The 24,370-nt window shown below is 36.9% G+C and overlaps 1 protein-coding gene across 2 annotated transcripts in view; it reads left to right on the forward strand.

Annotated features, from left to right (window-relative positions):
* Nucleotides 1–5,379, forward strand: part of LOC131439284 (cold shock domain-containing protein CG9705) — a 66,762-nt gene extending 61,383 nt beyond the window's left edge. For both annotated transcript variants that reach the window (XM_058610117.1, XM_058610118.1), the window contains 2 exons: nt 4,497–4,619; nt 4,760–5,379. In XM_058610117.1, coding sequence (XP_058466100.1) covers nt 4,497–4,619; nt 4,760–4,937 — 301 coding nt within the window. In that variant the 3' untranslated portion in view covers nt 4,938–5,379. The remainder of the gene's footprint in view (nt 1–4,496; nt 4,620–4,759) is intronic.
* Nucleotides 5,380–24,370: the final 18,991 nt, after the last annotated feature.

The following is a 24,370-nucleotide window of genomic DNA, read 5'->3' on the forward strand; positions in this document are numbered from 1 at the left end:
TTTCTTGATATAAATGTAAAACACGATTGAATCAACAAATACGTTGCCAAAAACTTCACCTCAACTTTTGTTGACATGTAATAAATAGCTGATTTATTTCATGGATAAAATCTTCCGACACAAACTTGTTTTTCGTTAGCCAGGATGAGAATTTGTCTTCAAATCAAATAGATATAATTGTTGACGTAAAAGGGATAAATTGGTTCAAAACAATCATATTCTAGCTTGAAATCAACAGAAATCATATTTTAAAATCTACTGACTGTTTTGTTATTTTAAACAAGCTCAATTTCTTTGCGTGTAAGTGAAATTAAATTTCACCTCTTAATAGGGCATTAGGTTTCGTTAGTCTTAATTTTCGAAATATACAGATTTTTATTTTTATTACTTGACGTGCCTGTCCCGGTTGTCTTTAAAAGACAGGTGCAAAGATTTTATCGTTGATTCGAAATGACATCCATACTAGTATAAAGATTTGTTCCACAGCAATATTTTTATTTTCGCGTCACTTTATTCCGGAACAAAAACGACCATCATCTGAGTGGACTGCAGCCGGTGAACCACAACCGAACTGTGCAAGAGTACAACAGTCAGCTGGAAATGTTAGATCGTTGGAATGCCACAATCAAAAGAAGAAAGAAAAAAATTATAATAGCAAAATACCTGTATGGTTCAATTCACAACTGAAACATTTGAAAAATAGAAAGCAAAAAGCACACGAAATTTACAAACAAGAAAAAAGTGACACTCATCTTCAAAATTACATAGACCTCTGCAATCAACTCAAAATAGCCATAAATGCAGCACATGAAGAATATAAACGCAAAATTGAAAACGAAATTAAGACTTGTCCTAAGAATTTTTTTAACTACACGAAAACTAAACTAAAAAGCAACAATTTTCCATCTCAAATGCATCTCGACGGACATGTAGGAAAAAATAGTACAGAAATCTACAAACAATTTGCAAACTTTTTTCAGGAAGTGTATACATCGTATTCAGAAACTGACCGTGACCGTGAATACTTTTCTTTCATACCTGCATTTTCCAACTCCATCTCTGTGAATTATCTATCAGAACATGACATTTCGACAGCACTGAAAAACTTATACGCCTCAAAGGGCCTGGACCTGACAGTATACCACCAATATTCTTAAAAAATCTAGCTGAAGAAGACACACTACCACTACAACTACTTTTTAACTTATCATTTATTAAATGTACTTTTCCTAAAGCATGGAAACCTTCTTTTCTTGTACCAATATTTAAATCTGGTCCAAAATCTAACATTCGGAACTACCGTGGAATAGTCTGAAGAACGTAATAACTAACAACCAGCATGGCTTTTCCAAATGGCCGCTCAGCTACAATAAATCTCCTTGAATTTGTGACATTCACTCTGAACGCAATGGACGCTGGCAACCACGTAGAAACTCTTTACACCGACTTTAGTAAAGCTTTCGACCGTACTGACACATCATTACTTCTATACAAACTACAAAAATATGGCATAGAACATAGCCTTCTGGAGTGGCTTGAATCATACTTAACGAATCATGTACAAGTAGTTCGCTTCCAAAACATAAACTCTGAGCCAATTAATGTAACATCTGGCGTACCTCAGAGCTCTCACCTAGGGCATCTTTCTTTCATTTTAAATATAAACGACATTTCCTTCATACTCTAAAATCCAAAAGTGCTTATATATGCAGACGACATGAAACTCTTCATGGAAATTAAAAATATCAACGACGCTGCAATATTCCAGAACGAAATCAATCTATTCCACATTTGGTGCTGCAAAAGTCTACTTCAACTCAATGTAAAAAAATGCAACTCAATAACTTTCAGTAGGAAAGCAAAACCCATTCTGTAGACATATTTTTAGGAAATCAAATAGTAGAAAAAAGTAAAATTGTAAGAGATTTAGGTGTAATGATGGACGCCAAACTAACATTTGTGGAACATTATAACACAATAATCAATAAAGCAAACAGTATGCTGGGCTTTATCAAATGCTTCAGTCATAATTTCCAAGACCCATATACTATAAAAATGCTATATAGTACATATGTCAGACCCATCTTGGAATATTGCAGCCTAGTATGGAATCCATATAACATTATTCACGAAGAACGCATTGAATCGATACAAAAACAATTTCTTTTATATGCACTTCGTAAATTAAACTGGACAGCATTTCCTCTACCATCATATGAAGCACGCTGCATGCTCATCAATATACAAACACTTAAAGAACGCCGCAACTTTGCAATGCTTTATTTTATCAGCGACATTATTTCTCAACGCATTCAATCAGTTCCATTATTATCGTAATTAAATTTTTATATACCTAGCCGTCAACTACGTTCCAGGAAATTATTTTTAGAAAAACATGCTAGAACAAATTATGCAAAATACAATCCAGTCAATCGAATAAATAATGCGTAGCATGTAAGTGAACATTGTAAACAATTTATACGAGGTCTGTTCAAAAAGTACCCGGAATTCTCATTTTTCTAAAAAAATATTTATTTATTCGTCTACATCTATATGGTCCCCTTCAAAGTAATCCCCCCTAGATATAATACACTTATGCCAGCGTTTTTTCCAGTCTTCGAAACACCCCTGATAGTCACTTTTTGTAATGCTCTGTAGCACCCTCAGCGATTCTGCCTTTATCTCTTCAATCGATGAAAAACGCTGTCCTTTCATGGGTCTCTTCAACTTTGGGAACAGGAAAAAATCAAACGGAGCGATATCTGGTGAATAAGGAGGTTGGGGCATGATTAAAGTCTTGTTTTTAGCCGAAAAATCACGAATAAGCAGAAGCAGTTTTGGAACGAATTTTGCTGCCACTCGTTTCATGCCCAAAACATTTGAAAAAATATGATGGCATGACCCAACTGATATGCCAACTTCATCAGCAACTACTCTAATAGTGATTCGGCGATCATCCATAATCATTTTTTCCACTTTTCCCACATTTTCATCGATTATTGACGTGCTGGGTCGACCGGAGCGTTCGTCGTCTTCAACGTCTTCGCGGCCATCTTGGAAACGCTTATACCACTCGTAAACACTTGTTTTTTTCATAGCAGACTCACCGTAGGCTCTCTGTAACATTTCGCACACTTGGTTACACTTTATTTCATTTTTCACGCAAAATTTAATACAAATTCTTTGACTCTTCAATTCTTCCATTGTTTAAACTAATAAAAATCGCCGAGCTCAAAAAAACACGTCTACACCAGCCGCTACAAGACAGAATGTAAACAATGAATACAGCTGAAAGTTTCACCATACATTAGGGACATATGTACCAAAACAATAAAAAAAAATTTGACCACCGGACTCTCCAGACGCGCGCAATTAAAAAATTCCGGGAACTTTTTGAACAGACCTCGTATGTAATCTACATTTGCTTGACGATATAAATAAATAAATAAATGAGATCTGGACCCCAGTGAATACTGGCTGTTCGCTGATCTAAAAAAATGCCCGCCTGTAAGAAATTCAACTCGAATGATGTTTAGCTTGAAACCACCTAATGACCAATTGTCTGTTTCTCCACAATAGCTTTGAATACTACTTATTTGACTTTGAGGCGCCTTTTCAAAATTCAATCTGTACAAGAATGGGTAGAACTTAATCGCGAATATCTCTTGTTGTATTTAACGTAGAAACATATTTTTGTCTCCATATTATCGGCAATATGATAAGAAATTTATAATAACATTTTCCATAGTATGACATGACCCTAAGTAACTCAAAATTGAAGTTTTCTTAAATGTTGAGCATGAAGGTAAAATTCAGTGCCAAAATGGAACGCGAAAAAAATTTTAACCGCAAGAATTGAACGAATCATCACACTATGTGTATCGTGCAAACCGATCCTTATTTGAAGCAAAAAAAAACCGTATAATTATGGCTTCACCCAAAATTGTCTTACGCCTTTATTTGCATGGCTTCCACGAATTGAGAAATAATAATAAAACTATCGGGAAAACATTGCGTTTTAAAACTTTTACTTATTGCATCGACTTTGCAGTAGATGACTCTCATAAGTAGGAGTTGATGGTAATAAACTGAACTTTCCACATCAATTTCGCCGTCGTCGATGCGGGAATAGTTTGCCTTCATGGTACAGTTACATACAAACTTGCCCAGTGTTGGAATGGTTATCTAAAGCTTATTAATCATATGTTTATGGCAAAATTAACTGCTAAAGTTGACGACTTTCAAGCTGTTATCTAAGATTGACATATGCGTGAGGCAATCTCCCGGCATTAGCATTGGGTGGTACGTCCCTTCTAGCCTTACTACGTTGAGGTTTACCGATAACGCGATAAAACACTCGTGGCGTAAGGTTATATAATAACTCACGACAGTACCCATTTCATTCACACAGAATAGAAATATGACCTACGTGCTCTACTATCTGCAATCGGAAAATAAGTAACGTCTCTTTTCAATCCTTTTTTTCCCCATTATAGTTCGGATCGTGCAATGCGCAACCCCATCGAGGAAGGAAAAGTCAGGTCGTTCAACCGAAACAAAGGCCACGGTTTCATCGCACCCGCATCCGGAGGTGACGACATTTTCGTGCACATTTCAGAGTAAGATAATTTTTTTTTTGTTTTTGCTACCGCTCCGGGTATTTCATCATATTGCTGTCCGTCATCTGGTTAGCATTGGTGCCCGTGTTAATGATAATTCTTTTCTATTTGTTTTTTTTTCTTCTACTGCTAACTCCCAGCGTCGAAGGTGAATACGTGCCACTGCCCGGTGATGAGGTCAGCTATCGGATCTGCTTTATCCCGCCCAAGTTCGAGAAGGTGCAGGCCATCCACGTGCAGATCACGCATCTAACACCGGAAAAGCACTCCAAGTGGGAGGAATCGGTCAGCTCTCCGGATGGTTCCCGACTACACTAGGATTCGGCCCGGGTGCTTGGTACGTCCTGCTGCGATCGTCTTCTGCTACTAGGGATTGGGCTTTTTCGGCCAAGGGAACAGTATTTTTTCGTAACTTTCTACTGTATTTTATCGCAACTCGTCGCCATTGTCGGTTTACTAAACTATCTAAACTATCCTAAGAGAAAGAGAGTAGGCCTCAATATTCGGTGTGTCTGATGCAATACCTTCAGGCAAGTCAAAGCAAGATATAAAATCCAAAAAAAACACAAGAAAACCATGCATACCAGAACGAAATGAAAGAGTATCTATGACTGTGCCCATCTGAGCTTAAGTAGAAAACATTTCAACGACATTCTGATATTAGCTTTTCCAGAAAAAAAACTATCAAATAACTCAACTATGGCCAGCAAGAATAACATCAGTAATACTAAACATGTCAATAAAATGCTGAACGAAATAACGGAGTTATGATGTCATGTACTGTAAATGAAAACTAGCTGAAAAGATTTGCGGTTTGGTGGCAATCACACGACGCCTGCCTGTTGCACTCGATTACGGGCTGAACACCCTGTTGCCTAGGTAAATGGGCGGTTTGTGGTTTGGTTACAGTTTCATCATCCGTGCAAGTGTGTAAGATGTTGAAACAGTAGGTAACTACCTTGCTTACTTTTTACATTCCTTGCATCCTTGAGCATTCAAAAATCCATTGTTTATGCAAGCCCCACAAAAGAACAGTGTAACAGAATGTCGTAATTCCGCAAAACGATTGCTATATTTCAACTTACCACACATCGTATCCACATTTGTTCTCACTTCTTACCGACGCTCATCAATCATTGTTTGAACGAGAAAACGTTCCTCCAATTAGCGATGTCTTATGCCTATAACTTTCGGTTTTTCGCCACCCGAAGCTTCTCTTCTAACTCCCACTAGAAACCGTTTGCTTACGTTCGCTGGGATTTGTTTGTTCCTAAAATTAGATCTTCAAAATCAATATCTAGTGACGATAGATGTGTATCTGTAAACACCGTAAAAATTATTGTGCCACGGCAACCGAAGATAAATGCATTGTGAATCATGATAAGAAAATTGTGAAACGAAATTGGTCAGAAACATAACGAAATTCATACGATTGTGAGCAGTAAGTCAACATTTTTATTAGTTTTTAATGCTTCAAGATGACCCATCACAAAAAACTCAATAGCGATAATCGAATGGATAACAAAACCAGTAGGAATCAATGAAAACTGAATTCAGGTGTGCCTCATAATGTTTTCGATAACTGTTGGAATATGTCCTTCTATTTTTGAACAATGTATTAATCGGTATCGGAGTAATGATGCTTGGCCAGCTTGCGAAATAAGTGAAACGATAAATGCGATCTATAGGTAATGCCGGAGAGTGCAGATGTCAGCCGAAGAACCAATCAGAGAGTTCGCTTTCTGAAGTCTCCGGTATGGTCTCATTTCTCTCACTCGTACTATTGAACGCTAGATAACTGTAACGAAGCTGGAAACCTCATGTTAAGGCGTCATTCGAACTTCCTCCAGCGCTTAGGAAGCGAGTACAAAATCACATAATAGAATTTCAACGTAAAATCACATAATTGTAACGCACAACCTCATTATCGTTGCCCCAGTTACGAGTCGTTCAGGAACCTTGCCAGTGATAATATTGATTCACTGTTTCTTATGTCGCTTCTGAATATGCCGCAAAAACCACATCTGTCTAGGCTCACTCAATAATCTCGAGTATCAGAACAAAGTTCCTTTGAATCAGCTCATTATCTCCCACCAATCATATGAGTGATGAAACCGGAAAGAAACAAATACTCTTCCTAATCCAGCTAGTGGTGTGATAATGACTTTCTCTTGTCATTGAAGCAGTCTCATGAAAACGTATATTTTCATAACGACAATTTCTGACACGAATTAGGGCTGATAATTTGCTTACATAAATTCATTCAGATTGATTCGGTTAGTTCACAAAAGCGAGCTTCAGCGCTTGCGACGAATATCCGACAAAGCTCTCGGAACCAAAAGTATCAGCAATAATACATTTAAACTCGATCATTGGTCACTTTCTGAAAAAAAATGTGCTGATAAAAAAACGCGATTTGTCGGTTACATCATTTATACGATTATAGGACTATTCACACATTTCCGTTCCGGTTTAGTTCAGTGAAAATGTCTTCAGTGTTTTTTTGTCGGAACCCTTCCGTTCCGGCACAGCAAATGCAGTGACAGGCCGACTTCAGTGAAAATAAAAAATATCGGTGACGACGAATTTGAATTTGCCGGACAGAAGTTATACTGACGGCGAGCTGCACTGAAACGGCACTGTGCCGGATAGGTATGAATGCGCGCATAGAAAACGAATGAAATAATTTCGGTGTCCGTGCACGGTTTCATGCCGGCACTGAACCGGATCGGATATGTGTGAATAGTCCTTTTATCTCCGAAACCGAAAGTATCTGCAATTTGATCTTCGAACTTCATCGATGATCCAATAGAAGCCTTCAAACGAACCTATGATTATTGGAATCGTATCAGTCATGTCCGAGAAAAAAGGTTTTGTCGGGTACGTCACGTATACCATCAAATCTCTGAAACTAAAAGTGACAGCCATTTGATCTTCGATCTGAATTCATATCTCAAGATTAGCTTTCAAACAAGTCTAAGCTTGTAGAAATCTGTTCCGCTGTCTTCGAGAAAATTGAGCAGATAAAAAAATCGGTTACCCTACTTATACCATTATATCTTCGGAACCGGAAGTGATAGTCAATTGATTTTCAAACTTGATTCACATCCCAAGAGTAGCTTTCCAACAAGTCTGAGTTTAATTATGTTTACGTTTCGTCTTTGACTCATCAATGAATAGCAGTTAAAATTGAACTGCTTAATGCAAAACTCGGCAGTTCAATTTGTTCAAATCGGCACAGAAACAAATCTTTGAAACACACACAGACATTTTCCACATATATATTTTATATGTTCTAAATTTTCATCCATTATAAAAATCGCCACACGAAAATTTTTCAATTTCTTTGTATAGACGCCAAACAAAAACTAATCGTACGATATGCGTCAAAATTTGACAGAATGCATATGAAAGTGTTGCCAACGTTGAGAGAATAAAAGTTCACCGATTGGACAAGCGCGGGTATTTTAAAATGAAAATTCCGTTTCTTTTTTGATCATAAAGTAAAACCGTAACAAAAGGTCCGAACAATGGCTCATTCCTTAATATATCTAGCACCACTGCTGCTAAAAATCGATTTGACTTTCTTTTGCTGTGATATAACGGAAGATCTGATTTGTTTGATATCTTCACGATGGTTACTGAGCATAGTATGGAGCTTCTTTTAAGTGACAAACCATGGCTTGTCACTTAAAAAAATCTTCATATTAAGCTGAGTAACTATCGTGAAAACATAAAACAAATACAGCTGTCAAATCGGCAGGAAATTTTTCAAAATTTGTATCATTCCAGATAGAAATAGGCAAATTTCTTCAAAAATTCATTGCAGAAGTAAAATTAAATATTTTTGTTAATGTGAATTATAATTAGTTGAGCAAAAACTAATCATTTCATTTCTTCAATATCATAAAAACATCATCAAAAGTTGTGCGAACATAAACTAGATTAAAACCATTTTTCAAATGCCTGGGAACTATTCCCAGGTGAAGTATTGTGGTACTAGAGATGTTGGCATCATATTGATTGCTATCTAAAAAATGTTAGTCAGAGATACGTACTACTTGAGCCAATTTGTTCTGGGTTCTGGTTCACACTAGAAGAAGTAGTACTTCATACCTCCAAATCCAATTTCTTTCTCTCTGAGCCCATTGTTATTTCTCAATTTGTATCATTAAACTTCTTCTTTCTTCTGGTTGGCGCCACCTCACTTAAGATGACGCCGATTGATGGCACAGCAACCCGCTTGTGAGGAATTCTGGCAACCGTCAGAAGGCTGGCTGCATTCCGGCAGCTGTAAATATTGTCCAGGCGAAATTACGTCATTATCTCGCCGCAAGTGTCTTGTTTATTTCTCTCTTCCTTCTTTTTTCTTTTTTTTAATTCGACTTCATTTGATATTCGTCAAACCCGCATGTTCGTACAAAAAACGAATCTTGAGACGAGGTAAATGAAATTGAAATATGGGTATTTTTGGTAGTGAGAAAGCTATGTTATTGGCAATAACATTTTCCATAATTAGTATATATGAAAGGCAATAACTTATTGTCTTTCATATGTACTTTTTTAGAAGAAAAAAAACCAAGACGCTAAAAATGTGGAACCGATTCAAAACGGTTCTTCCAATCTTGTATGCCAAGAATCCGACAGAAACAGAACCGATAATAACCGCTAGGCGAAATTCTCTGCCGGAAACGGTTGTTGCATTGTTTTTTATTTATTTATTTATTTATTTATCTATTTCTTTCCATCTGACCTGGATTGATCTCAATGGAGTTTTTGGTGGAGTGGGAAAAGCCCATTTGAAATTCATCAAATGCGCGTAAAAACCCATCATCTTTTTTAACATTTTACATATTTGTTTACATAGTTACAATTCAAAAACATTAGCCTAACGAATACAAACATTGTCCAGTGCTAAAAAATAATTAAGTTCTACTTATATTCTATCCGAGTCTCTTAAGCCTATTCTTGAAAACAATACTAGATACACAAAAGTCAAAAAGGTCGTACACACTATTGAAAACATTGCACATTGCCCTAATCGGTTCGCTCTGGCCATATTCCGTTCTTCGTAAGTCGAGTCGCAAGAAATTCCGCGCTCTTAGCGTTCTTGGAGGGACATTAATACATATTTGCGAGAGAATTTCAGGAGCATCAATTTCTCCATTCAGCAATTTCGCTATAAATACTGCTCTGAGTATATTTCGTCGTTTGTCTAGTGTGTCCATGTTGAGCAAACGACAGCGCTCAATGTATGGTGGAAGCTCTGACGGATTACGCCATGGCAGAGATCTGAGAGCAAATCGCAGGAATCGTGATTGTACTGCTTCAATTCTATTGATCCAAACACTGGCGTAAGGACACCAAATGTGCACTGCGGTTTCAAGGGTAGACCGTACTAACGCGTAATATAACGCTCGCAGGCAGTATGGATCAGTAAACTCTTTGGCGATCCTCATGATGAAACCTAAGTTTCTATTTGCCTGAGCAATTATATGCGAGTAGTGATGTCTGAAGGAGAGCTGAGAATCAAGAAGCACACCCAAATCTTTGAAAACAGTTACTCTTTCAAGTGTTTCCCCAGAAATAGAGTAGTTCCAGACTATCGGGCTTTTCTTACGTGTGAAAGAAATCACAGAGCATTTGGACACACTTATAGTTAAGAGGTTGAGATTGCACCATTCACAAAAATTGTTTAGGTGCTGCTGAAGTTCCATGCAATCAGCTGTCGATTGCACAACAAGAAACAGTTTCAAATCGTCCGCATACATAAGTCTGCATCCTGGTGGAATGACAAAAGTAATGTCATTAAAAAATAATGAAAACAGCAATGGTCCGAGATTGCTTCCTTGAGGAACACCTGATTCGTTAGCGAAGTTTTGTGACTCGACATTTCCTAGCTTCACTGATAAAATTCGGCCTACGAGATATGACTTAAGCCACTGAGAGAAACTAGACGATGCACCTAGACGCTCCAGTTTCGCAATCAAGAGCGTATGATTTACACGGTCAAACGCTGCTTTCAGGTCGGTATATATTGTATCTATCTGTGATCCAGTTTCAATGTTCTTAATACAAAGGGAACAAAATTGTGTCAAGTTAGTGATTGTAGATCTGCCTGGATAAAAACCATGCTGATCATTAGAGATATATGTCTTTGTTTCACGGAATAAAACGTTCCCCACTAAAATCTCCAACAGCTTTGATCCAGCACAGAGAGAAGTTATACCTCGGTAATTTGCAATATTTTGTTTATCTCCTTTTTTGAAGATCGGGAACATGTACGATTTTTTCCAGCATGCAGGAAACCGTGACTGCGACATTGATTGGTTGAAAATTAATTTGAGGGGCGCACACAATGCTCTCGAACATCTTTTCAATACTATAGACGGAATTCCATCTGGCCCAGCTGATGTTGAGGATTTTAACTTACTTATTGCCGTCATAATATCCTCATCAGTAAATCGAATGTTTGCAATATTTATCACATTATATGGAACGTTTCGAAGGCATCGTTCCACCTGAGTTGAATTAGCCGAGTCTGTATTGAATACTCTCGAGAAGTGTTGTGCGAATAAGTTGCAGGTGCCTCTTAGAGTGTTCGATGTTCCATTTTCAAGGAACATGCTGGAATGCTTTGAAATATCAAGGGGAACGTGCCATTTGAGCCAATTTGTTCTGATAACAAAAGACCAAAATTTCTTCGGATTTCGTTTCAGATTGGATTGAGTTTTTTGTACGTGCTTCGAGTAGAGATAGCGATTGTACGACCGATAATTGTTACTAGCTTGAGCAAAATCCCTCTTTGTTATTAGGTTTCGTCGATTGGAATAGTGCCGAAGTGCAGCTGCTCGTAACCTTTTAAGCTCACGTAGGTTTCTATTGCCCCAAGGTGGCTTTGAGCGAGGGCGGGGTGCGGGAACATGTACTAAGAAAAGGTCCCGCAAAACACAGGAAAATTTGTCTACAGCTGTATCCACGTCAGCAACATTATCCAGTAGAGAATCCCAATCGATAACACACAGTGCATTATTGAGTCCGGAAAAGCCAGTCTTCGAAAAGTTGAACAGCGTATCTTCAGACACATCGTCAAACCGCACAAGCCGAGGACAAGTCAAAGTGACAGAAAGCGGAGGATGATTTGATTGTTGCCAGACTTTTGCCGGAATTCTGGCAGAAATGGCCGGCAGACATAGCCAGCCATCTGGAGGGAAATCTGCCCGCCGCGTACAAGTGGGAACTGGCTATATTCCTTCTTAGAAAAAAACGTTCAACGGTGGTCCTTTATTGGTCCAATACGTTGGATCATCATCATCTAATCAACGTCCAATTAATCGTTCAACGGGAGGTCAACACGGGACCTTCACACTTAAATTTTTTAGCTGAGTCTCGGCAAAAAAATGCCGAGATTCGCACAGCCGAGTAATCAGCAATCATCTCGGCAAAAATAAAATAACTGAGCGTCTCGGCACCCTCAAATTTGACAAACGTCAAATATTGCCGGAATCGCCAGCATAAGATTTACTGTTTGCTCAGTGAAACGTTCGCTGAATATTCGGCAATCCAATAAAACGAAAAAATAAAAGAAAAAAAACAAATTACCGAATCATCAGTAATTAAAAATCTAGTCAATTAATTTTGATTGTAATTTCTAAACATTATAAACACACCATTCAGAATCAAAAATTCATTTTATTAACACTTAAAGGACGCTTACAAATTTGTTGCCAGTAGTGCTTAAAGCCTCTACCTTAAAACATGTAGCATAATAAGAAGCGGCGTTTCAGGATGCGGCCTCCTTGAGTCGAGCTGGAAATATGAAAATAAAAATAAATATACAAAAAATTTCAATATTTAATGATGCATATACGGTATTGTTCAAAAAATTAACTTACTTTGGTCTATTGAATTTGTCCATGCATTGGGTTAGTTTTTCGCATATCCCCCAAAGTTTTGTCTCGAGGACACTTTGAGCCCCGTGTTGGTGGTTCCACGTTTCTTCGAAGATTATCCATTTTTTCACTCGAGAATTTCATCAGAAAATAATCGCGCAATGCGTAGCGAAAATGTAACGTGGCAATAAATGACAGCTGTCGCGCTGAATCTCGGCAACAGCTAGCGCATATTACGAAATCTCGGCAAACGTCTCTGCTGATGTCGGCATATCTGTTGTTTACTGATGAATTCAGCAAGCAGTTATGCCAAATTTCGGCAAAGTGAAGCATTTTACCGAAATATCAGTGAATGCATTTAACGAAGTTCAGAAACATGCGTATTGATTACTGAGCAATCAGCAAATTTAGGTGTTGCTGATCAGTTTCGGCATTTTATTATGCCGAGCTCAAGAAATGGTTTTAAGTGTGTTCGTTTGCCGACTATGAAACAGACCGTTGAAACGAATGCCATTTTTTCGTTCAACAAACCCGACTGAGGTCTATTGCTGAGCCAGTTTTAATATGAGAAGTTGTAGCCCCGTTGGACTAGTTTTACTGTAGAATTTCAGAAGTTTTTTCCAATTATTTTTCTAAACTAAAACTACATACCTGTACAATAATTCTACTTCACGTAGAATAACAACAAATTTTCTTTATATGTAAAGGTAACACTTAATTTTCACACTATTTTTGCAAGAGAAAAAACAACAAACCGTTCCAGCAAACTGAACGAATATTTCGTGCAATATGTCGTTCAACAAGCGCTCAACGACCAACAAAATAGATCGGCCTGCTGAGAGGGTTGCCAGTTAATTTTCGTTTATCGTTAAATCTAGCTGTGTGGCTACGTCGAGTCGCCAAAGTACGAATAAAAATTGTTCCTTTCTCGCGAAATACTCGAATTTTCTCCGCACTAACATGATTCACCCGTTGAGAGATTCACCGCAAGTGTATTAATTACCAAACAGACAAAATCACTCAACCAAACAGACAAAAACTCTCAACTGCCGCTATAAAAAAAAAACTCAGACGCAGGTGTCGCTCTGAGTTGTTAAGTTTTGCGATAAAATGTCAATTCTACAATTAGGTTTTTTACCGTCACTGCTAACCTCAATTGAATGAACACATTTTGACAGTCCAGCAGTACTGTTTGTAAACCGATACCATTTACGGTCCATATCGCCTAAATAGAGTTTTAAAACATTTGTTCACGATTGGATACGGTTTGTTTTTGAGATTTATCAAAGAAAAGTGACTAGTTGCAGAGTGTAAAGATGATAGTTTAAGAAGTGTTCTTCGATTTTTGTTTAAGCTTGTATGTAAACAGTACCGCTGAACTGTCAAGGATGAATGCTTGTTCATTTGTGACGTCACGATAAAAAAATCTAATTACACCACTATGTGACCCTGCTGTTGAATGTTCACAATAATTGAACGAATTCGATAGTAAAACAAATTGCTGTTTGGGAGACGGGTAGTCTATGCATTTCACGCAGCCCACCTGGGTTCGATTTCCAACCCAGCACATAGGGTCAGAATGATTTTCTGGTCCGAAGAGATGAACGACCTTAAGGTGTTCAAACCTCTATAATTGAAACAAAAAACAGCTGTTTCAGCACTTGCTGTACAGCTGTACTTATATATCCAAAGTTTTGCTTAAATGAAGCAGTTTTCTCGCTGCTTATAAATCTGCGTTGTTTCCAGTTGCTTTCCAGATGCGGATGACATTCCAGGAAACTTTTTCATTATCATTAGCCACAAGCAATTACCACGATATAACACCAGTATGCAATAGCACACATTGTATGATCTTTCACTAAGCAGTTCCTGAACGACTCACACTCCCTATCGAAAACACCCGAACATTCTCCGAGTGTACCGTAAGTGTTATACACAAATTTTACCATAGAATTAGGTCAACAGTAGCATATATGCAGCAGTCCATATGTAGTATTTAAGAGCGCAAAGCAAAATAAATAAGCACCGACCGTAGTTTGTACGTCCTGTGACACCAAATAGCACCTAGCCCACGCACATACGCCGTAGTCCTGGCTCTTCTCCGTTGTCGCCTATCTGTCAAACCCGAATTCTCTTAATCAAATAGATGCCAACAGTCGCTCACAACGAGATGCATGTTCAGTGAAGAACATCCGTGCAACAATGAACATGAAATAAACACAACAGACTCTATGTAAAGGCTCCGGGAAACTCCGTACCGAACGAGAAAGTGAAGAAGGCAGGTGACGAATTATTACATTTCGAGCGAAGCGAAATTGCTTTTCTTTGTGGAAAACATCTTTCTTTTTCCCAGTCGACCTCCACCCTTCGTGTGGCCTTCGTTAACATGTGAGGATCAAATATTTGCGTCCGCCGATGCAGAATCAATTAGGTATAGAGAATAATCCGCGCTGCCTCGTAAAAATCTTTTATGTTTTGTTTCGCTGGCGTTCAAATCCTAGACGGTTAAACAAGTTAAGAGTTTTTGTTTCGTATTCGTCGAAACGCCTCCGCCGTAGAAGCGAAGATTGAGCAGTGTTTTATTGTTTGTTCCAGCGTTTGATTTTCAGTAGGGGAAGCCTATTCAAGAAATTTTTTATAATGATTCTGGCTCGCATGAATCGAGCTACAAGTATTTGTATCGTTCGTTGAATACCGTAGTATTTAATGTTAACTGTTTTAAACAAGCATTATCTTGTAAGTGGAAGAAACACTATAACATGAGAGTATGAATAAATTTACATTGGATCTGTACAAAGGTTTTTTTATGTATTAAAAACAAATCCGAAATTCAAACAACAAAGTATAAAATATATTAGGATTTAGGAATGCTGAACATTGTTTACACTAACTTCATCCGGTGTACAACATAATCCAATGTAGTACGGTGAAGTATCAGTGGCTCTTTAATCGGCAGGATACCTGTCGGGCAACAGTTATTTGCAACCAAACTTAATTTCGTAATTTCGAAGGGATGAGCTTAAAAGTATGGTAAGTACAAGAAAGTCGGTTAATAACCCCCCGGTCTGACAGACAGATGGTGTCACTAATTAAAAATCCATCATGGCACATGACTTTTAAATAAATGAATGCAGAGGCGCTGCTTGTTTAGAGATGATACTTTTAGCAAGAGCTGTCAAATCGGTTGGAAAATTTTACAATAAATTTACAAAAGAAAAAAGTTAAAAAAAAAGTTCTTACTCTGAAGTGATAATGTTGATCTTAACTCTTTGTGCGAGAAATAAAGTTTATTCAGTATGGAGTATTATATTTAGTTCAATACCATATTTCAAATGCCTGGAAATAGTAAGTAAAGTGTCAAAAATAATTGGTACCAGATCGCTAAACACTAGTAGTTGAGATATCAACATTACACTGGTTTCTGTCAAAAAACATGTTCGCTCTCAAAAAACGAACCTAACTCAATTAATCGTAGTTCTCACTAGAAAATTTGATTTTCTTCCCCTTTGAGCTTACTTTTATTGCTGATATTTATTTAGAACGAAATCGGTGAGAAATGACTCCAAATAAACCCCTTTTCAATAAGACAATTAGGTTTTGCACGAACATGACATAACCTCACAAAAATGAACAGAATGAACTTTTTTTGACAGTCGACGTGTATTTGTTTACGGTTTAAAAGTTCATCGTTTGAATGAAAAAAAAATGCAAGTCGCCTCACACTAAACAGATTCATACAAATATCGCTCCTTGATGCTGGAAACACATACAAGGCAATATTTTTAGTTCTTTTCACTGTGGAACACGTTTTAAAAGGCACTTTTTCGTCATTTTTCGATTTTTAATTTGCAATCGCAAAACAAAACAAAGACACGGCAACTATCAAAAATGAATTTGATTCTTCGACAGTTCATTTGTGTCGTTATCGTGCAAAACCTAATGTACCGTGTCACAATTTGCTCGCTACCAAGGCGAAATTGCATGGATGAGAGCATTTACGGTCCATATCGTCTAAATAAAGTATTAAAACATTTGCTCACGATTTGATACGGTTTGTTTTTGAGATTTATTAAATAAAAGTGATGTATTCTTCGATTTTTGTTTAAGCTTGTTTGTAAACAGTACCGCTGAACTGTCAAGGATGAATTTTTGTTCATTCGTGACGTCACGATAAAAAATTCAATTGATGCCGCACACACGGGATATGGACCCAAGCGTAGAGGGTCGTAGCGTACCTATTTTGTAGGCCTAAAAATGCTCCAAGAAAGGGGATTCCACTCCAACGAGAAAGTCATCACTGAAACAAACTTTTTTTTTCGAGGCAAATGAAGAAACAATTATGTTTTGCACAAACATGACATAACCTCGCGAAAAATGAACTAATTTTGACAGCCATCAGTGCGGTTTGCTTGTGTTCATTCTAATTTGAATTAGGTTTTGCACGAACATAACATAACCTCACAAAAATGAACAGAATGAACTTTTTTTGACAGCCGCCGTGTATTAGGTTTTGCACGAACATGGCATAACCTCAAAAAATGAACTTTTTTTGACAGTCGACGTGTATTTGTTTACAGTTTAAATGTTCATCAGAGGTTCATCATTTAAATTTAAAAATTTCAAATCGCATCACACTAAACAGATTTATACAAATATCGCTCCTTGATGCTGTAAACGCATACAGGGTAATCTTTAGTTCTTTTCACTTTGGAACACGTTTTTGACAGGTACTTTCTCGTCATTTTTCAATTTTTAATTCGCAGTCGCAAAACAAAACAAGTACACGGCAACTGTCAAAGATGAACTTGATTCATCGGCAGTTCATTTGTGTCGTCATCGTGCAAAACCTAATTTGTTTACAGTTTAAAGGTTCATCAGAGGTTCATCATTTTAATTTGAAAATTGCAAGTCGCCTCATATTAAATAGATTTATACAAATATCGCTCCTTGATGCTGGAAACGCACACAAGGCAATCATTTTAGTTCTTTTCACTGTAAAACTCGTTTTTAACAGGAATTTTTTCGTCATTTTTCAATTTTTAACCCATTATAACCCCGGGGTTTTAAAATTTGAATCAAATGAACTAATATCAACAGTTTCATCATATTATGTGTAAAAGATTATGGGAAACGCAAAACCACTGTTAGAAAACTTTTCTAAACGAAATTATTCCACAGTATGATATATCATAAACACAAATGTTAGCATCAAATTTCACATTATTTTACACATTTTTTGGGTTTTTTTATAGATATATCCTTTTTAGAGCCTCTGCTAATGTTTTGTCACAAGATATAAGTATTAGCGCATAATTTGACCAAAAACACTAAGGATTATGTAACTTACTTTTGCACTGCCATTTCAAGTCGTTAGTAAGTCAAAGGTCATTAAATTTCGAAAAACAAACAGCAGATTTAACGCACAAAGAAGTTGCGTAGTGTAGTTCACCTGTTTTTGTTATCATGAAGCTGTTGATTAGTGCAGTTCCACAGTGAACATTTTTTGAAAAATAGATATTTCTGCGTATGATTTTTCTCACGCTATGACATAATGGGTTAATTTGCAGTCGCAAAACAAAACAAACACACGGCAGCTGTCAAAGACGAACTTGATTCATCGGCAGTTCATTTGTGTCGTAATAGTGTAAAACCTAATTAGGTTTTTTACCACCACTTTTAACCTCAATCGAATGAACACATTTTGACAGTTCAGCAGTACTGTTCGTAAACAGAGATGTTTTTGTTTGTCTGTTGACAAATTGAATCAGACCATTTACGGTCCACGGTGTTCTTCGATTTTTGTCTAAGCTTGTTTGTAAACAGTACCGCTGAACTGTCAAGGATGAATGCTCATGATAATAAATCTAATTCGGTTTTGCACGAACATGACATATCCTCACAAAAATGAACAGAATGAACTTTTTTTGACAGTCGACGTGTACTTGTTTACAGTTTGAAAGTTCATCAGAAGTTCATCGTTCGAATGTAAAAATTGCAAGTCGTCTCACACTCAACAGATTCATACATATGATGCTGGAAACACACACAGGGCAATCTTTTTAGTTATTTTCACTGTGGAATACGTTTTTAACAGGCACTTGTACTTGTTTTGTTTTGCGACTGCAAGTTAAAATTGAAAAAATGACGAAAAAGTGCCTGTTAACACGTTGACTGCCAACTACGAGATAACTCGTATATTCCGTTCTTTGCTAGGACGCCGACTACGAGTTATCTCGTACTGTGTTTACTTGCCATTGTCGCGTAGCTACGCTTAAACTCGTAGCATATCAGTGCTAATATGGATAGATGGCTTCTGGGAAAAGAACAAAAAATCAATGTTGGCGACATGAACAGAAATTGTATTAATGAATAAACAGAAAATATAATTATAGTCTCTAATAATATAACATGATTAAATGCAATTGGCTTTTTAGACCGGAATTCTGAGAATGGTCGTGGCAGTCAACGTGTTAAAAACGTATTCCACTGTGAAAATAACTAAAAAGATTGCCTTGTATGTGTTTCCAGCATCAAGGAGCGATATATGTATGCATCTGTTGAGTGTGAGGCGACTTGCAATTTTTACATTCGAACGATGAACTTCTGATGAACTTTTAAACTGTAAACAAGTGCACGTCGACTGTCAAAAAAAGTTCATTCTGTTCATTTTTGTGAGGTTATGTCATGTTCGTGCAAAACCTAATTAGGTTTTTTTCCGTCACTGCTAAACTCAATCGGATGAACACATTTTGACAGTTCAGCGGTACAGTTTGTAGATTTTTTTCTTTTGTTTGTCTGTTGACAAACGGATGAGACCGTTCACGGTGCATATCGCCTAAATAGAGTTTCAAAACATTTGGTAACGATTCGAAACCGTTCGTTTCAAATATTTATTGAATAAAAGTTGCTAGTTGTGAAGTGTAAAGATGATTTTTTAGATGTGTTCCTCGGAGTTATTTAAGTCTGTGTGTAAACAGTACCGCTGAACTGTCAAGGATGAATTTCTGTTCATTTGTGACTGTCAAAAGATGAACTTGATTCATCGGCAGTTCATTCGTTTCGTCATCGTGCGAAACCTAATTAGGTTTTGCACGAACATAACATAGCCTCACAGTTCCGTGCGCACTTTTGTATAATTTTTCTTAAGCTCTTGAATATGAAAACACTGTAAAGTGAATTTCGCGTTTTCGCACAGCCGATCAAAAACAACTTATTGTTACGATGGTTACGATGAATTGGAATTTCAATTGCTACCACATCCACCATATTTGGCAGATTTAGTCCCCAACGACTATTTTCTGTTGAATATGACGAAGACAAAGTACACGAGAGATAGAGGCTCTAGGGATGACGATCCCGATGTCTCATGCCTCACGCTGTAGATTGTGATGAGTTAGAGGAGGTGAACGAGTTTGTGTACTTGAGATCGCTGGTAATAAGTGGAAATAACAAGATCAGTCTGAAAGTTTACGCGAAACTAAATTTTTCTGAACTTGTTTTTTTTTGTCAGATGGTATGGAACTTTTGGTAGCTTGGGATAACGGAATCTCGATATTCAATTCAAATGAAAAAATTTGTCTCATCACTTAATCACAGTTGATTCACTTGAGATCAGTATGTAATCTGATAGTTTCTGATATGATATGATTGACATCTGCTTTACAATAATTCGAACTATTCTCATTTTCAATCACCGATTATTCCGAATTTGTTCGTGGAATTATAGTGTATTTTTTAGTATTTTGCTAGAGAAAGCACCCCATTGTTTTTTGTTCCGTACTTCGCAATCATCAGCGCAATTACAATTTTGTTACTTTCCAAATTTGCTCCTGAATTTATGGAGCTTATGATGCAAATTCTTACAACCGAGTGAATTTAAATGTGCCCTTGAGTTCAAGCAGATCACCGGGAGCGACAGTAAAAATGTGAAAAGAGATAAATTGAAGCAGAACAATATTTCATGAAGATTATAAGTCCATCAAGCCGCATAATTGAATGGATTGGGTAGCATGCAATCAATCAAAATTGTTTGCCTTGTGGTATGAGTGTACATATCGTTCATACTTGCTGCACTAGCAGTACCGCACGATAGCCTGTCTGCAAGTGATGAGCTGAGTAGCAATTGATATTGCGTCAGTGTCTATATATTGGAACTACAAACAGCATCGACACCCCGAATCAATAGAATAATTATTGAATCACTTTGAAGGCCTTCAACCGTTTCGTGATATGATACCGATTGGAGTAATCAAACAAAGAGAGCTATAGAATAGAGCAGCCTTTCACTGCCCACAAATATACCGAACGATGTTTTTGTCATCGTCAACGATATGATTAAATTTTCACATTCAATTGTATCAATAATGATTCCGTCGTGAGCCTTATATTTTCGGATGCCGGTAAAATTTTGCTGACTTTCAAACAGCGAACACTCACTAAGCTGTTGTGTAAAGGTTCAATTCCTATAAAATCGGTACAGTTGCTTTGAATATCTTCTTGTAATATTTATACTGACTTGATTCATTTACGACGTTCGGCGAAATTTACAAATAATTCGTACGTCGTGAACTATTACTGTTTTTCGGTAAATTTCATTGAAACCCGTGAAATTGAGGTAACGCATAAATCTAAGAAACACAGTTTTCGTTCAACAGGTTAATTAATTTATTTTTATTAGATTAAATACTTACTATTCAATAATGATTTATATTAATATTATAATTACGATTCATACCATTGATCATCGTGGACGGTAGCGTAAAATATGTGCTTACCAGCCATTTTGATAGAGAGCTGGAATATAAACTTTAGGCTGCATTGGAAATATATGAATGCTGGAACCTTTATTTACGCGCAAAGTTGGAAGTGCGAAAATTAATTTCGTGTTAATTAATTAATTAATGTTTTCCAATTTCATCCGATTTTAGTATAAATAACATAAAAAATCTAACTACGTCCATACGCAAAAGCAAAACGTAGGACCATCTGAGTATATCCTGAGACCATGGAAATCCGTAAGAGATATTCCAAGATCCAAGAACTACTTGGAATATTTACCCCTATTCTGTATTTCGATCGAATCGGATTTTGTCGAACGAATGTAAAAATTTGCATTCTGTGAATCGATCGAGTGATGCTTTTGTATGGAAAACTTGAACTCGATCGAGTTACAGAATGCAAAATTTCGTATTCGATCGAAACAATCCGATTTGAACGAAATACAGAATCGGGAAGATTGTCCTTAGGGACTACATTTTTCCACAATAAGAACTGCAACGGCTATGTTTATTTTCTGTTCGTTGATCATGTTTTGCCTTTCTAATATAGAAAGGTTGTGCAATCTTTATAAAAATCGACTAGTAAAAATGGTCATATACCATTTGACACAATTCGTCGAGCTGAGAAATGTCTGTGTGTGTATGTGTCAAATAATCTAACTAGGTTTTTTCGGAGATGGCTTAATCGATTTTGACAAACTTAGAATCAAATGAAAGGTCTAGTTTGGCCGATTTTCACAAACTTCAAATGAAAGATCTTGTGGTCCCATATGGAATTCCTGAATTTCATCCGGTACCGACTTCCGGTTCCGGAATTAAATGGTAGAGTGTGTAAAAAAATGGGTGAAACAAAACACGTAAAAAAAATTCTAGTGTGATATTTTGAAAGTGAGACTAGCTGTAGAGTTGGAGATATTTATTAGGTTCGAGTTACTATTGAGCTTGTTAAAAAACGGTGATTAATTTGGAAAAAAACTGATTTGTTTCCAATCGTTTGTTTTTCGTATGAATTCTTCGTCAAACGAAAGCGAAAGTTCTCCAAACAACTAAAAACTAATCGACTGTCAAGTTTTGCCATTTTATAAATAAAACTAGCGATCACTAATGTTTTCGAGCAAACCTGGCTTTCACCAAAGATATCATATAAACAAGATATCCAGCTCTCACATTTCTCGAACAAATCATTGTGAGTCCGCATCGAATCTCCTACGTAGAAGTATAGGGAAGAAATGTCAAATTGATGTGTCAAGTCAACAATAAAAAAAAAACTAGTTGTCACACTGTCCAATGTACACGATAAAATTACAAAACGACGTAAGTGTCGTTTTGGCCTAATGCCCCGTTTACACTTCTGCTGGCTGCCAGCATGCTGGTGTCAGTGTACTGCCCTCTGAGGAAAAAAACGTTCAATGGTGGTCCTTCGTTGGTCTAATACTTTGGATCATTGGACCACAGTTGAACGTTTTTTCCTAAAAGGGCAGTACACTGACACCAGCATGCTGGCAGCCAGCAGAAGTGTAAACGGGGCATAAAAGTTATTTTTGTGACTAAAAATTGTGAATTATAAATCACTATGATACGTTGCGCCCATGCAAATTGGAAAATTTAGTGAAAAGAATACTATTTAAAATTATGCGATTATTTTTCAACATCGCTTTTCTTGCTTAACGTACGATTTAGACGTACCGTCTTCTTCCGTCACCGTCACCAGAACGTCAGCCTCCGTCAAAACTAGTTTGATACTTTCTTTACCGAAAAGTTCCAACGTTCCGTCCGTCAAGACGGTCCGTGATGGTGACTTTATGTGTAAATGTTTCCATAAGAATACATGTAACATATTTTGACGGAGACGGCGACGGACGTTGACTGTGACGGACCGTCTGAATCGTACTTCAACCGAAATGTTACATTCGTCGTTTTTGAAAATTTTATGCAGTTTTCATCATAATTATCATTGACACTAGAGATGGTCGGGTAAACAATTTCATAAACCCGAACCCGGCCCGTACCCGATTGAAAATAAAACTCTTTTATCCGTTCCTGCCAACGAAAAATGGAATTAACAAAAGGAGGGTTCTTCCGAAAATTTTCATATCTGCAGTAGTGATTTGCAATGATTGTTTCGTTTATTCAATAGTATGAATAAATATCAGCAATAAAGGTGAACTCGGAGTAGAAGAAAATCGATTTCAAAATGATTACTACTACTAACTAGGATTAAACATGGAAAATCTTCAGAAATGTTGCTGAAATTTGGTAAGGTTAGTTTTTTTCGGAATAAGTTAGAAACAACATTACCATCTCAGAGTAAAAACTTTTTTTTCTACTTCTACTATGATTTTTCGAATGAATTTGCCCGGTTTTCTAAGAAATCATTGAACAGATGAAGTAATTAAAAATATTCCTACCGATTTGACAGCTCGTGATCATATCTAAACATGCAGCGCCTCTACAGTGTCATTGTGCCAATTCTGATTCAATATTTTCTTAATTTCATGTTTCATACGCAGAAACCGCTATGGAAACAAAGTAAATCGGAACACTAAACAAAAGGTGAATATGCCAACTGAACGGGAATCCTGAAGGATTTCTCCACAGATAACAGATATACAGGCTCGAACAGATTTTTTCAAAATCCTGTGTAAATTTCAAATTAGCTATACGTTGGAAACACTACTGCCACCTACTAAACTGTTCGCCGCAATCTTTCAAAACGTTCCACTACGTTCCGGAACGATAACAAAACACTCCTCCCTATATAGAAATATTCCAACTACAATTTTAACACTTACCACACAATTTCCCTAATACCATGTTCACATTAGCGCTTATATCACTTGATATACAGAGATGATATGCATATCACGTGGGAGTGTTCACATATGATCGAAATAATATCGTTTGACAATCAAATTGTCATATTGAATGTTCCCATTAGGAGTAAGATCAATAATATTGCTTTTCTCTCCTACAATTCAATCAATAATTGAAGTCTTGCAATAAATGTTCTCCGAACGCCAGTATTCGTTGAAAAATTTGAAATTATAATGATTGTTTATTGTCACTCTCAAAGTGACGTTTA

Source organism: Malaya genurostris, chromosome 3 (assembly GCF_030247185.1).
Source record: "Malaya genurostris strain Urasoe2022 chromosome 3, Malgen_1.1, whole genome shotgun sequence".
NCBI lineage: Eukaryota > Metazoa > Arthropoda > Insecta > Diptera > Culicidae > Malaya > Malaya genurostris.